This window comes from Metopolophium dirhodum, chromosome 1 (assembly GCF_019925205.1).
Source record: "Metopolophium dirhodum isolate CAU chromosome 1, ASM1992520v1, whole genome shotgun sequence".
Lineage (NCBI taxonomy): Eukaryota > Metazoa > Arthropoda > Insecta > Hemiptera > Aphididae > Metopolophium > Metopolophium dirhodum.
The window spans coordinates 110,476,029-110,493,373 of record NC_083560.1 but is presented as its reverse complement, the minus strand read 5'-3'; the positions used below and the strand labels follow the sequence as shown (position 1 = coordinate 110,493,373).

Below are 17,345 nucleotides of genomic sequence, written 5' to 3'. Positions count from 1 at the left end.
CTATAGGAGAAACTAACAACACAAACTTCAAATTTTAAATTAAATATCGATAATTTTTTACCGGTTTTGAAGAATAGCTGCTGTAGAATGTAGTATGTGTGGGAATGAAGCCTGAATGATATTCCATCTAGGTAATAATCTAATTTCCTCTTTTAGTTTTTCTGGTAAGTCAATTTGGGAGTCTAGTACTAGTAACCGTTCAAAAGTCTAAGAGTCAAACAAAATAAAACGAATTAGACAATGTATAACATTAAATATATTTTGTAAGAATACGTGATTATCTTTGTATTTAAAAGCTGTTTAATATTCTTAACACATAAAACAACTAAATTTTTTTTTAAATAAATCTATCAAAAATAAATTAGTAATCAATTCGCAGATTATATATTTTGAGATTTTAAATAGTATTATATTATCAAAATATAAGTAAAAATGTTTAGTAGATAATGTGATACCTATACAATATTGATACTACATCTAGCATGGATGTCAGAATATTAAATTACCTAGGTACACCAAAATTAAAACTGTAGTTGATTTCTATTGTACGTGGGTATACCCTTTTACAAAATAATAAAAATGTGCATAAGCTACATTTTATTTAAATAACAATAGGTATTTGATCTAATCAGTGTTCGAAATGGACCGGAATGCAGTTTCGATACGTATATTTGCCTTTGCGTCCGTTCCGGTTGGTTATAGTTAAAATTGAATAGTCCAGATCGTAAAAATATTATAGGGCCCGGCACCAGTTTTCAAATTTTCCTCAATTCTATAAAATTTTAAAATTAAATTTATATTTTAGGAGCTACCTTAATTATAATACTTTTCCACTGTAGTAACCTACGGATACCTATTTAGAGGATGTATTATATCGAAAAAAATTATTTCTCGGGAATAATTCTCAGGCCTTGTAGAAACGCTCATATACTAATGTTACTTTCCGATAAACATTTGTTTAATATTAAAAATCTTAGGAAACTTTTGTTAATTTTTCAAATGTTAGCTTTGAAAAGAAATTTTTTTATGAATTATAATATTAATAATTTCAAATGTTTGAGATTTCGATGAATTTTGTCAAAAGTCTGAATTCAGACAATCATAAAAATCATTCTGGATTGACGCTCAACTTTTTGTTTTAATTAGGTATCACTATTTAAGTTGTTGTGAAACCTTGTATTAGATTTTCAAGTTATTTGATCGAGCGCAAAATTATTTATAGACAATAATAAAAATACTTTACGAAATCGAAATTTTCTCATGGCGATAAATAGCTCAAAAAGAGTCAAAATAATTTTAAACTTATCATGCATAATATGGAAAATAGTCATATTATTAACATTTGGTAAAATATCTACGGTGATTAGTTTAAATTCTCATTTTTTTTTTTTTTTTTGTATTTCCCGACGCTTTTAAAAATACTAGAAATTTTCAATTTTGACCTCTTTAGCTTCAACTAGATACATTTTCCTATCAGAGAACCTGCTGAAGTAGAAAATTGGAGCATTTTTACTGCCCCAAAATTGTATGATTGGTAGCAAAAAATATCTATAAAATTTGATATTTGATAACTTGAGGGATCCCCACCCTTCCCCTAGCTACAACACTTATGTAGGATCTGCAAGTCACACAAACACGAAAAAAGTATCAACAGTTACGGAGCATTGATGAAATTATTATAAAAATTCTGAATTGTATAATTCCATTTTTTAAGATTAAAATATAATAGGTATGTATTTATAAAATATTATAAATTTAAATTTAAAAAAATTGAAATAGGCATATTCACATAAGGCATATTAATTGTATAAAGGTTCCAGTTCGTAATTTTTTTATTTCGAGCACTATGGATCTAATTAAATATAAAGAAAAAATATTGAGTCACTTTTGGACCTTAAAAAATACGTCATGATGACGGTACTATGACAACAAAATATATAACAGGAATTCTTTTCCCAAAAATATTGCAAATTTTGAATTTTGGTAAGTTTTATTTGTTGACAAAATTTGAATAATTTTAAATTATTAATTTCTTAATAGGAAATATTAGCACAAAAAAATTATAATTCAAAAATATTCTTACCTTGCATGCTTCTTTCATTTCCTGAAATGTATATTAAAAAATAAGTTACATAATAAGCTTTATAATATATATATTTATTTATTTTTTTTTTATTATTATTACTTAATTCGTGGCAACACAGGCCATTGGGCGTTATAAGGTTGGTACGGTCGGTTAGGAACACGAGTATGTGTGGCAAGGTTTTTGCGCATACGAACCCTGGTGGTCACCCATCCGAGTACTAGTGGCAGCGGCCGTTACTTACTCTCAATCACATCGAGTGATTGATTTAGTCACTGCACCACGCTGAGCCACTAAACATTTATTATGTATCACAATATCCCATGAAATAACTGTTGATAAATATTTTTATGAAATAATAATTCTAATACTGTTTTAAAACAATTCATTTTTTAAATGTTTATAAATATTATACCTACTGGACATATTTTAATATAAATAGATTAGGTGCAATCGCCAATATATTAATATATAAATATAATACACATTCAACATTTAATGGAAAAATCTGAATAACTTATTTATAATACCTTGGTACAGTAAGATTTTAAAAATATATAAAATATCATAAAAACAACAAAATATAGAACAAACATTCATAATTCAAATATGTACTTTTATCATTTAACTGTTTACCGAATAATGCAAAATAAATACTGTTTTAAAAACATTTTATGTTGAAAGTCATAGTATTTCAACTCCAGTAAAATTAAGTTTAAAATAAGATTGTTTAGGGTATTATAATATTTTTATACGACTGTACGAGGTACACAGATTTACACTTTTCTTTCAAGTATTCACTTTTGGCCACACTATTTTTTTTTATTCAAAACTTATTCAATTCGGGGTTAATCCATACGCTACAAAGATACAATATAAAACCTATACAAACTTTCTAGACGATAGGTCTTATACAAATAACTGATGTCCCGTGGCATATGACCGACAATGCACTGCATAAGGATTTACAAACCCCAGAGGTAACCAAAATAGTATAGCGACTAAACATTACAAAAAATTCCATTCTAAACTTTATTCGAACTAAAACCCTCTAATCCCTTGTATGTCATCAATCACCATCCATATAATCCACCGAGAAGACTGAAAAACAGTCAAAGGACGCCATTACTTAGAACACGGTTTCCCAAATCGAGCCGGCAAGCTACAAAAAAAGAGGTGCTATTGTTGAATGGTTTCCCCACTTATTTCAGTAAGTATTTTTATATTGTTATCAAATGTTTTTATTGTAAGCATTGTATGGATTGTAAATATAAACTATAAATAATTCAATAATAAAAAATATATATTAACATTTTATGTACAATGAAATTATTCATCAAATTATATTAGAACACGATTACCTAAGTTAGATAAATAATATTTAAAATAACCGTTTGTTGCATAAAAAAATTCTACAATTTTAAAGTATAATCAAATATTCAATACCAAAACGTGGACATAAAAATTTGTAAAAGTTTGTTGTTTAAAAATGTATATTGTATATAAATCGATGTGGCCTAATAAAACAACAAATAATTAATAAGCCATTCCAAAAATTTTAATAAATTATTGAATATTAATATCTAAAAAAATTGTGTACACATTATAAATAGGCTTTTAAAATTTCATGAAATTAATTTTCTTGTAGTATTTCGTAAAATGTTCTAAATATTTATTTTATTTTATGAAAATAAAAAAATATTTATTACCTATACCTAAAAGTTTATAGTCATCAAGTTGCAAGTCAACTCTTAAGTTGTAAACTCATAAACTAACCCAACATCATAACATATTTTAAAACTTATATAAAAAATGTTTTTTTTATTATTTTTTTTTTTTTTTTTTATTGATCGTAAAAAAATAACGTCGACAACAGAGGCCATTAGTTACAAATAAGGATTGTTACATTAATTAAATACTAAATAATAAACATTTTTTTTTCATATAAGATTGAACAATTTGGTTTGTTTCATAAACTTTTTTATTATTATTTATTAACTTAGGTACTTAATATTGTAAATTATTTCATAATAAATAATAATTATAAATCAGAATATCATTCATGATAATTATTTAAAACTATATTACAGTAGTGCAAGTGTTATAACCAGAGCTTGCAAACGTTATAATAACGTTATATTTGACAAAAAACTATTGAAGTTTGTAAACGTAATTATAACGGAAAGCGACAATCAAAAATAATTAAATACCACAAAACAAAACATAACGATTAACATAATTGAAAATATATAAATGTCGTTAAATAAAACATAACGCAAAACGTAATTTATAAAAATATCATTGAACGAAAAATAACACAAACGAAATATTTTAAAATCTATTTATTTAAAAGATCTATTGGTTTCGTTGAAACATTTATTTCATGTAAACAATCTAAGAATTTATTATGTTATATTCCGTATCCCGGCCTTAACTTACCCGCAATAGTTATTATTTTTTAATTTAATAGGTATTAACACTATTTTAAATAACGATAAACGCAAGACTTGTATTGGCTAACGTTTTAATTCTGAATAACGGTAAACGTAAAAATTGAATAACGTTTTAATTTTAAATAACGATAAACTCAAAAAATTGTGTAACGTTTTAATTGTAAATAACATAAAATGGAATTTTTTTCAAATGCAAGTCCTGGATATAAGTTATAACTTTATACGTTTATAATTTTATAAATAAGTATGTGACAAAATAAGTTATATATTACTGTTTTATTTTATTGTATAAAATGTTGATTTTTAATCACCTAAGATTTTATTTTTCATGCTTTAATTATAATGTTGATCGTCTCTATAGAAAATTTCTTCATGATATTATGTAGAATACTAGAATTTAATGGTAAAATTTTTATTTTACGTTTTTTATTTAATTTTTTTGTATTTTTAGGGCATTTTGTGCTTTACAAGTTACATTAATTTTAGTTTTTATGCGAGCGATGAATATACTGGTTCAGTCGGTTTTTGTAGATTTAGTAGTAGTATAGTTATATAATATCCGAAGTAATACGCGCTGACATACCGGTCTCCGCTCAGAATTTATTGTTTTTCGCATACAAATATTTATTGTTGAATTCAAATTTAACATACATCCATGACTGTGACCTACTCAATATTTTCGTTGCATTTTAAACCTACTATAATGTACAGCAGAGTGACTTCAACATATGTTTTACTATTATTTTTATATTTTTTAGGTATCTACGTTTTTATACTTTCTATAGCAATACTTTAAATACGTCATAATTTGCTATACATGATTATTAATTTAGAGTATATTATCTATATAATATATTATTTAATAATACATACTCTTTCTCCTTGAAATATTTAAGAATTTAAGTATTAATTAAGAGAATTTATATTAAAAAACGATGTATCATAATTTATTCAAATAATTATTAGTGTAAGATAAATTTTTTTTATGTAATTTGGTTTTGTATTTTTAAAATATTTTAGAATTTGTGAAAAAAGTTTTTTTTGTAACATTTTTAGGTTATCAAGTATGACAGAAACGAGGTAGTTACCGGGGTTTTAACTGTAATGCGCAAAAAACAATGAAATAGCATGCCTTGTGCACTAAAATATAAAGGAAATTCACTAAAAATAAAATAAAATTTTTTATTCAGAAATTTCATATCCGGAACCAAATTGTATCTCATTTATTTTGAATTCATAATGAAATTCATCGATATGCATCATTAAATTCACAGGCCGGGTAATGAGTTATCATTTACATGATGACGTTAAAATGAGTTAACATCAATAATTCTTATTTTTATTTGCTTATCTTATCTTAGTACTTAAACTATAGTTCTTTCAAAATAAAATATAAATAAGTATAACATAACAGATTTTCAGTTTTTTACTAAAATTTAACAATATTATTAGTTTTAACACTTTGTTTTAAGTAAAAATATAAGCAATCTGTATATTATTTATTTTTAAGGGATAATAGTGCAGAGTAAAATAAATTATTTTAATCGGTTAGAATGTATAATATAATATTATAGTGAACACACACGTTCAACGAAAAAAAAGGACACTTTAATAGTGTGTCAGGTAAACAGTCTTGGTTGAACTGCCATCGTCAACGCCAGCGGCCATTCTAGTTGGCATAATGGCATGACGCGGACCTTTAGAAAAAGTCGTGGACACTCGTGGTGATAACCAATAAAAACCGCAACAGGTAAAAATACGGGTAATCACCTCTTCAAACTATCATCTAGACTCGATTTTCGACCTTTAAAAGTGTTTCATGAAATTATTTGAACAACATTTTTACCAAGAAAAGGGTTTACAGGAAAAGTTAATAAGGACAATAATAATAATAATAATAATAATAATAATATATTATATTATCACTGTACCTAGGATACATACATTTTTCGCATCACTCGTAATCTAATAATATTGCTAACTATATAAAATGCAGTTAAGTTATAAATTAAAAATACTAGTACATATCACTATTAAAAATAAATATTCTAAAAAATGTATATTAAAATAAACATTTACCTATATATTCTGGGCTTTAAGCATGTAACCTAACTTAAATATTATTATTAAAATGTCTTAATTTTATTACTATAGTAAAAACAGAAAATAGAATATAGTTTCTGTTAACAAATATAAGCAAATGACAAGTTATATGAATCATTCTTGCTTGAATTTAGAGTTAACATTGTTTTGTCGTAATTAAAATAAAACCTACAAGAAAATTATTTCACGATTGTCTAATTTATTTAAGATAATATTTTATGAGGGAAGTACGGTGAGAAAATTAAGCATATACATTGTATACAACTATACATTATTATAGTTATTCAATATCAAAATCATTTTTAAATACCTATATAAGTGTATAGCAAATTTAAATTCTGAATTCATCAATATTTATGTAATTTAAACTCTAAATAATAATATCTATTACTAAATTATAATACAAAATTACCATTATATTTATCATATAATATTATACACGTGTTCCGAACCAATCGTACCCTTTACAGTAAAAATCAGACTAATAACAATTCAGTTGACGCCTTATAATAATTTTAAAAAAAATTAAATTATTATATATTATATTGATCAATAGGTAATTATTGATTTAATTGATTATTATAATATTATGCAATATCATTTTTTTAGCGAGAAAACAATTTACAAGTTTAGATGTTTATCATATATAAATATATACTATTATAATATTATAATATTATATTAATATATCATAAACAATTCTAACTAAATATAGGTAATTGATGAATAATGAGTTCATATCAGTTTATAGTTTGGTATATAATATTCTATATGAAGCAGTAGATATATCTATAAAATATTTATTATTTAAACTTAAACCATATTTGGTCGAAGCTATAATTTATTGAAAAGGGAAATATGAACAATAAATTAATATATTTGTAAAATGAGGTATGAAAATATAAAACATAATTAAACAAAACTTACGTGATGTCCAGCTGTATGTTGACAAAACTTTATGGTATGCCAGCAAAAATAATAAACATATTTTTAGTAGGTAATCTAATTAAGTGTATTAATAACAATAGCTGAATATCATAATATATATTATTATTTAATGAAAACGGAAATATGGAAATTTGGTACAACTTATTCTGCAGCTAATTGATACATAGGTATTAGGCACCTACTACCTATAGCAATAGCTATTATTAAGAATTAAATATTATATGTTCCCAGTGAATTCATGCCAAGTATCCTCCCACGTCGATTAAAAAGGCACTGGTGTCGAGAACTCCTGAATTTCGACCAGTATTCATAAAAAAATAAATAAAATGCTCTACCCCAAGTTAGAGGGTATCCACACTGGTGGGCCTCCCCCCTCACACCATTTCATGTTATGTACCTTATATTAGCTATTAAATTTACTTATTGTATTTTATATAAATATTACAGATTGTAAATACTCTATTTTATCAAATAAAAAAACAAAAAAAATATTATATATAGATACCTATGAAATTATAATACATACCAATACCTAAACCAGATATTTTTTTATTTAATTTTAAATATCTCTAAAATGTTCAGTGAACATGTATTATTATGAAGTTATACCTAAATAAATTATATACTGTGCATTTACGTTAGTATTTACTCTTACTTATATATAGGTACTTCCGTTAGGAAATATTTAAGACTAAACGGTTTGAATTAAAGGTTTACTTAGGTAATTCTTTTGTACATTTATGGCAATAATAATTTTTAAACAATACTTACTAGGTTACTATACTTCTATATAGATAAACTATAATATACGTGACCGATAAAATAAAATATATTAAAACATTATAACGATAAATACCTAAAATGTGTATAATAATAATGAATATCCAGAAATTATATCCAAAAATATTACAATTATTAATTTTGGACTTAAGTGGTAGCAGGTGCCAAGTGTCGTTTAATATTTTTTCTGTTATCTATAACCATTGTATGTATACATGGTAATTTACCAAGCATGCTCACCCCCTTTTTTCTTCAATAATGGAGTTGGGCGTCATGCGTTTGGGTGAATTACCTTTTTACCCACATAATAAACGTAATGTGTTGGGGCAAGTTTCTTATAATGTGTTCGAGCGAGTATGATACAATATAAAAGATAAAATTGTATGTTTGTAAAGATTAAGATAAAATTAATATATGAAATCTATAGGGAATTTTATATTAATCTAAATCATTCAATTCAATCAATCATTTCAATTTTTAATTACACACACTTATATTTAACTTACATATTATTTTTATTTTAATAATATTTTACCTTGATTTTCAATCATTTCAATTTTTCATCACACACACACACACAACAATCCTCTTTTAATTGTACCCGTGGAATTCATGAACAACCCAAGTCTGTCAAAATGCAGTTACCCAAAATCTGATTTTTAAAATTGTTAAATATACTTAAAGACTATATTTTTATATTCTTGATATTGTTTGTACTACTTAAGGCGTGTCCTGTTAAAAACGGACTTCTGTTTCTTCAAATGCGAACCCTTATTTCCACTGCATAGGAAACTGTTTATTAAATGGATATTTTTTCTGAAAAATTTGACAGATCAAATTCAAAATTCGTACGAGTAGTATTTAAGTTTTTTAACTTTGTGTTTAATTTAGGGGCTATGATAATTTTAAAATAAATTGTAGTCATTAATATTAATCTATTAACATTAATAATTTGTAAAAATGGCCCAAGTATACTAAATACTAGTTCCAGTATTACTTTTGTAAAACCATTTTTAAGAACTATTATCCTTAGTACAAACATTTTAATAACTCAAAAAATTATCTAATAAATAATTTACAATAAAAAAGGGGGGATTCTCCTTTAAAGAGGAGGAGTTTGTATTACCATAGTACACTCCTTAAGTACCGTTAAGTACCAAGTATAAAAAAATTTGTTTTTGGGTAGACATAATTAAAAATTCAAAAAATCAGAATTTGAATAAATTTATCATTAAGGGGAAAAAATGACGGTGAGCATGCTTGTTGAATCACCCTGTACATAGAACATATATGTACATTGTATTTAACTTCTAAAATTGATTTCAAAATTAATGTACCAGCGTTGTTGAAAAAATACAAAATAATTGTTCTGTACCAAAATTCCAAAAAAAAATATTTTCCAGATATATTATAAATAAATAATATAAGTATATAGGTGTACTAAATTGTCTTACCAAACACGAATTTTCATGTAGTTTACCAACTTTAGGTCGAATGAATGCACTACAAAATACATACAACATTATAATAACATTATGTGCCATAAACGAATAGCTATATTAAATTATAACAAATTTTAGTATTAATAATATTATAATTTTTCAACTGTACAAATTTAATCTTTTTAAAATTACGCTCGCATATAAATTATCCTATATAACTATGGGTTAATAGCTGCACATCTATTGCAGTATCTACCTAGCTATTTAATATGATGTATTTAATATTTATAGGTATGTGTTTTAATATTTCTCGTTTTATATATTGACATAACGATTAACCATGGTTGCATTAAATAATGCCTTAGAGTATAATATGCGATGATGTATTTTATTACAACACTATAATAAAATGCAAAATAATTTCTGGTATTTTAGTATTTCGAATTGTTTTAATACTATTTGGATACTTTTTGAAAGAATTTTGAAGGCATTTAAAAACTAAAATACATCTTCATGTTAGTATTGAAAAATAAAATTGTACAAAATACCTTTTTCTGATTTATACTGTTGCTGCAGGAGTTATAATTTTAAATTGAAACGGGGATGTTTAGAAAACCGTATCAATCTTGAAGATAATAAAATATTTCCAATCACATTTAAGTTAAGATAACGCCACAAGTTCAATTTTAAAGTGGTTTTGTATAAGAACCTTCATTTTTAAGAATAAAAAAAAGGTGAACAAGTGGGTACCGCTCTGCTGTACAGTAGCATGTCGTAATGGATGTGTTTTATTTTAATTACTATAAACAGCGTGACTTTTCGGTGACATTTTTGTTTTTGGTAAGAGGTAGAAAAACTTGTTGGGAATCTTCTATTAAAATTTATAATGTTAGCTATGAAAAGAAAAATTTTTAAGAATTTCTACTTGAAAAATTTCTTATAGCTATTATATACTTCAAAAGTTCAAAAAGAGCCAAAATAGTTTGAAAATATTACCATGTATGAAAAATGCTAAAAAAAATGTTCTGAACATTTCAAGGGTATTTTTTTTTTAATGTCAACTGATAAGAAAAACTTTTATGAATAATATCTAAATGAAAAATAATTTCAAAATTTTCGAAATGTCAAATATATTAACTTTCAATTAATATAAAATATAATTGTGCTTATGTATTTTTAATATTTTTTAATTTTCATTAATGAAAATTACAAAGAACCTTGCATTAAATTTACGAGCTTTTTTATTAAGTGAAAACTTTTTTATCGAGTATAATTTTAAATACATTTACAAAATTCGAAAAAATGTTCAAGGATATAATTAGCTCTAAAAGAATCAAAACATTTCGAAAAAGTTGTTTTTATAATATGGAAAATGCTAGTATAAATATTTGGTGAAAATTTCAAGGAAATACTTCTATAAGTTTCGATTTACACCAAAAAAATAAAATCAATTTTTCAATAATTGGTTTTGCGTAAAAATCACTACGTTTTCGTATTTTTTTCCTGACCCTTTCTAAAACTATTACGAATTTTAAACTTTGACTTCTCAAAAGTACCAATTAGATTCACTTTTCTATCAAAAAAGATGCTGATGTTGAAAATCGAAAAGTTGTTGCTACCTAAAATGTTTATGACAGACAGAAAAAAAACACATATCATTGTACCTAAATACAATACATTCTTTTGCTCTGCTCAGAATCTAAAAGAACTTTGACTGTGCATTGGGCATTGCCGTATGCAATGTTAATTAATATTAATATTATTTATGCAATGTCATTTTTATTTTTTCGATATTGCTCACAAAGAAAGTATTGTTTAAGTTTGAAACATAAAAATAACTGGCTTTATAATAGTTTTTGTATTAATGATATCGAAAAAATGTAATCATCGTTCAGAGTCAAAGTTCTTTTTTTGACGGTGGAAATTCGGTTAATATCTGAAAATATATTTTCTAAGGATATACCCGAAGTGTTCTTGCCCAAGCAAAACGTTTATGAAAAATAATTTATGGAAGTGTGGCGTCCAAATATCGTTTTTTTTTTTTTTGTTGCGGCAAATATTAAATAATATTTAATAATATTCGTAAGAAATCAATTATGTATTTGTATGTACTTATAAATATAATATATAATATGAATTGATGTAATAAGTGAAAATCAATCGATGTAAGTAACTGGAAATTACAATCAGATTAAATAATTTGTTACAATAGGTTGTATATACGGTTGATGATAATAATACTAAATATTTTGAAATGCCGAGATTTAACACGATAGCCTCTAGCTTTTGTTGTCATTTCTTGTTTGCACTAATAAGATTATAGGAACATCACCCTAGTCATATAAATGAAATCAGAGATCCGGAAAAATACTACATATGTTTAATTATGTCTTTAGATACAACGAGTTTCCTGGTTCGACAAACACTGACCTATCTACACGCGAACCGTGGTCCGTTGGTTTCAAACGTGACTGTCGTTATTAATAAACTCACATTCAGTGGCATATTTACAATATAAATACATAATCATATAATATTGTTAAAAACGTCAATATTTATTTAATATTACTACAATGCTATAATGTCATACTATTAGCATCCCCTAGCGCCGTAATAATGTAATGAGTCACGAAAACACGCGAGTGAATTATCTTGATATTATCATGGGCGTCTTACAGACTGGGCGCAGGTGGAAATCACCTCTCCCCAAACTTTGTAACTTTTTTAAAAATATCATTTTTTTTTTTATTCTTTGCTTTTCTGTAACTCAACTGTTTTGTATGCATTAGTATTAATAAAATTGTACATCTAATATGCATATACCTGCTAATATTATAAGATTTATGATGACATTTTAATGCATTTATATTTTAATATGTGGTTAACATTGTCTCTCTATATATATATTATTTTTATAATAAAAAATTTAAAATTATACTCGCAGATACTGAGTACCTATAAACCTTTGGTTTTCGACCACCCCACCTACAAATTGGTCAAGAGACGCTCTTGCGTGGTACAGCAGGTAATATAATATAAAGGCGCTCACCTGGTCAAACCCCAAAAGAAATTTTGGAGGTTTATGGGGACGGGCAGGTCGTTGGCGGTAGTCAAGTCGTTCCAATTCAACGGATTGTTTTCCATGATTGCGTATAAAAATAATTTAATAATAATAACTAAGACAGCAACAACGAGATGATTGTGATGATTATGATGATGATGATGATGATGTTGACGGTGATCTATGAGTGTACGCGATCGTGATCAGTCTTCGACTCCGTCGTCGTCGTCTTCGTACTTGCGGTCCTAACCGTCTCCGTCGTCGGCGTCGCTGTGATGTGCGGCTGATAGTCTCGGCGGCGGCGGTGCGCCGTTCGCGCATCGCCCGCCGGACGGTTCAATGTGCCGCGGGTACGCGGACCGACGAGATGGCAAGACGGCGACGCATCGGAGGACCGCACGTCGCGAAGACGGGCGGTGGTCACACGTGCCGGTATCGTGCCGCTATGGATCAAAATATGACGATAAATAATAGGTAACCGGAGCGGTAATATACGGTTTTACCTACGATTGCGGCGCCTTTGTATGCTAATGTGTTTGATATTAAATAATATTATATTATGATATCGTAATGAATATATCTCAACCGGAGCGCGGTGGTGGCGATCGATAACCGTTCGGCGACGACGACTGGAACCGCGGCCGTTTCGTTGCGTTTTGCGCGGACGGTGGCGTCGCGACGAGGAGTCGCCGACGACGACGAAGCTGGCGTCGGCGCGCTAGCACCCACCCGTTCCCTCCCTGATATATGCAATCCACCGCCGTTAACAACTACCCTCACCGCCACCACCGGTGCTACCGGTGCCACCGCGCGGGCTTAAAAATATATTATATTTTTTACGACATCCCCCTCCCAAAAACTTATATGTCTACAAAACGGTCCCGTAAACAATTGTGGCAGGCGATTTTTGACGACACTTCTTGGTCGCGTGTGGTTAATCATTTTTTCACACCGACTGCGTAGTATACCGCGAAATGTAATACGATATAGCCAGAGTTCCTTGAAGATCATATTACGAAGTACCTGCCTATGATAAAACGCCAAAAATCGGGTCTAAATAACGAATTTCCGAACAAATTACAAGGTAAAAGGAATAATATTACTATGGTTATTATTTATTTATTATAATTGGGATTCTACACTAGGTAGACACTAAGTAGACAACAAAATAAAATCTGTTTTCAAAATAATTGTCGGTACATACCTAACTGAAGTCAGTATATAGAACTGGTTTAAGTCTGATTTACAACATTTCACTGGAAAATAATTTTGATTTTAGTTATTTTATAAAACGAGAATACAAAAGCGTAACGTTAACTCCGCTCGCCATCAAAGAATTCAAAATAGCTATATTTTTCTCCAAAAAACGATAATCGTTTAGTTACAGTCCAGTTGTAAATTTGGTTGTATACCTACAATTGAGTATTATTAGTGATAAATAACTTATTAGTAATAAATCAATCTACTCACTATACTGCTCTATGCATAAAAAATTATGTGTTTCATGAACTTAGTCTTATTTAGAGCATTAGTTATTAAAACTGCACAACAAAACAATTATTACGATGATAACATGAATGATAAACGATGTCGCTACGTGGAAAGTCATTATTGTTAATATTCAAAATATTTTAAAACTGTGTTATAACTTATAGTAGTTTAAGAACTTTTAAATTTTGCAGTAGTATTACCAATGCTGGGTATTAACGAGTTAAAAAGTTAAAGTTAAGTTAAAAAGTTAATATAATATTAACTTTTTAACTTAACTAGTTTCTTTTGGCTTTTCATTAACTTAACTGTTAACTAACTAAAATTCTTTTTTAATTAACATGAAATTAACGAGTTAATTTTCCATATCAAGAAGTAAGTTTAGTTAATTTATTTTGTTTTTGTTTTATTATATTTCACTATTTCAGTCTATTTCGTTTTCATATCAAAAAATATTGACCATTAATTGCTTAAAGTAAAAATGTATATCATTCGAATCTAGCTAATATGGAAATACTGCATAAAGTATAAACACTATAGTCTATAATTTAGTTTTAGGTTGGAAAAAAATTAAGTACTCTAGCGTTGTATAAACATATTAACTTTTTTTTAACTTAATAAAAAGTTAACAAAAAGCGTGTATTAACTTTTAACTTAACTGAGTTAACCTATTGTTAAATTAACTTTTAACTTTTAACTTTTTGTTATTGGTGCATATTAACTTGACTTAACTGAGTTAAAAAAAATCATTAACTTGCCCAGCCTTGAGTATTACTATTACTTGTTTTACAATACATTTTAAAAGAATTTTTAAATGCTATTAAATGTTTAATAAACATAAGTAGTGTTCTTAAAAAAATTAAAAATTAAATTTGTTTATGACTATAATACTAGATCCAACAGTTTTGTCAGAATAGATTATTAGGTCTACTAGGTCTAAATACCACCTAACCCTTTTGTTCAGTGACTGCGGTGAACCCTAGAGCACCCAAAAATACCCTAAGGTCCCTTTAAGAGCGCTAATGCTAAATGTTCCGGACTTCGCTATGTTGGATACGGTTACCTCTTACCTAGTTACCTACATTGTAATCATATTTAACGTTCTGAGATAATGAGCTCGTGATAATAATATTATCATATACTTATGTGCCTCCACCACCATATTGTGAATAATTCAATAATTATTATAATGTAGTTATAGTTATTACTTATTAATTATTATTATTGTTTGATGTTTGCCCATACGGGTAACCCAAATGACTTAAGTCCACGGGGACCCGTATAGCGATTAGCGAACGATAACGATACTCTATATCAGTGGCGTCATTTAGAGGGGGGCAAGGTGGGCATTTGCCCCTGTCTGTTTTTAAAAGCAGCCCGATGGGCCGGTGTCCAGTTGTTGCCGTTTTACCATTATTATATTTTATCAGCGCAAAAACGTGGCTATAATAATGTTATAATAATATTTTTAGTCAAACATTTGCTGTCTGGGTATTTTATAATATTTTCAGAAAATATTATAGTATGTACTAAGAAATTATTGTCACAATGATACATTTTTACTAATTGATAGTTGGAATATATTTATATTTAGACGTATGCGGAGACGTACACATTGTATGTATGGGTATGTATTTATGTATGTGTGTTTGTGTGAGTGTGTTTTGTGAGGAAAATGAACAGTTAGTATCATAATCTCGTATAGTTTAATTTCTAAAATCTAAAATAAATACAAATTCTAAAAACAACAACCAATTGGCACTCATTGATCACGGACTTCAGTTAACTTGTGACAGTCGTGTATGATTCAACTATTCTGCGTATTGTGTTAACTTAGTTGAGTACCTTATTCTACCTAAATTTAAATTAAATTTTTTCGTGACGCATGTTTACATTAATCTTTTAATTTGGGCAAAATATGATCTAGAAAAAATAAATGGGTGGTGCGACTAAAAATATAAAATTACCGCAAACTGCTCGAAAAGTATCGACAATTTCTAGCATGTTTAACAAACAGACAAAACTTGAGCCGGTAAGCAAGCAATAAAAAAAAATATATTATAATTTAAGATAATATTAATTTGTAAATATATCATATACCTTTATAATAGTAATGAATCAGGTAAAATTGATTTACAGATAATGCAGTTGATATATTTTCAAAAATAAAAAAAGAAGATATCCTAATCAACTACTAATATGTGTGCGGTTTTTTTTTTTACCCATTCGAGCCGGTCCAAACCTTTGCCCCCCTCTATTGAAAACTGAAATGACGCCACTGCTCTATATTGAATATGATATAAATCAGTAGCCTTCAACCTTACGGACCTGGGTGGACCAAACCTGTAATACGCTTTGGCAACACGGGCCAAACATTTTTAGATAGGGATAGAGAGGAAATTAAATTAATGTTTATTAGAATTATTTTTAATAATTCCTACATTATTAAAATATTTTCAAAAAAATCAATAAGCTTGGCGGGCCGTTGTAGGTTGGAGACCCCTTTTATAAATTATTATTATCATCATTAATTATGTATAAGTGACACGCATACCTATACTATTTTTTTTTTTTTAATAATTAAACAAATTATTTGTAAATAACTACATTTAATTAATTTTAATAGGTAACATGGGGTAATACCTACCTAAAATGTGTATACCTATGTACCAGTACCACTAATAAATATTTAGATAAATATTATAATGCTGTAAACGATTACCATAAAAAGGTACCGTAAAAAGAACGATAAAAGTTAAGTATGTCTTCGTTTACCGGTATTCCCAGTTGGGCCGCTTTTATCGCCTTATCAGTTATCGACTTGTACTTGAATACTTTCAAAAGACTGCGATATACTACGACTAGTCATTAGATATACCATATACCTACTTCTTAAAGTATATATTATATATTAAAGTAGGTAAGTACTATCGGATATAAGATTAGGTTTTTACACTTACCTATGTGCATGGAACATTCAATACCTA

General features: G+C 27.4%; 1 protein-coding gene across 2 annotated transcripts in view; it reads right to left on the bottom strand.

Annotated features, from left to right (window-relative positions):
• The window catches only part of LOC132937310 (protein unc-80 homolog), a 51,984-nt gene extending 38,777 nt beyond the window's left edge, over nt 1–13,207 (bottom strand). For both annotated transcript variants that reach the window (XM_061004137.1, XM_061004138.1), the window contains exons 1-5: nt 12,859–13,207; nt 9,822–9,870; nt 7,567–7,593; nt 2,084–2,104; nt 62–207 (exon numbers count right to left, since the gene is read on the bottom strand). In XM_061004137.1, the coding sequence (XP_060860120.1) occupies nt 62–207; nt 2,084–2,104; nt 7,567–7,593; nt 9,822–9,870; nt 12,859–12,953 (338 nt within the window). In that variant the 5' untranslated portion in view covers nt 12,954–13,207. The remainder of the gene's footprint in view (nt 1–61; nt 208–2,083; nt 2,105–7,566; nt 7,594–9,821; nt 9,871–12,858) is intronic.
• Between the last annotated feature and the right edge of the window lie 4,138 nt (nt 13,208–17,345).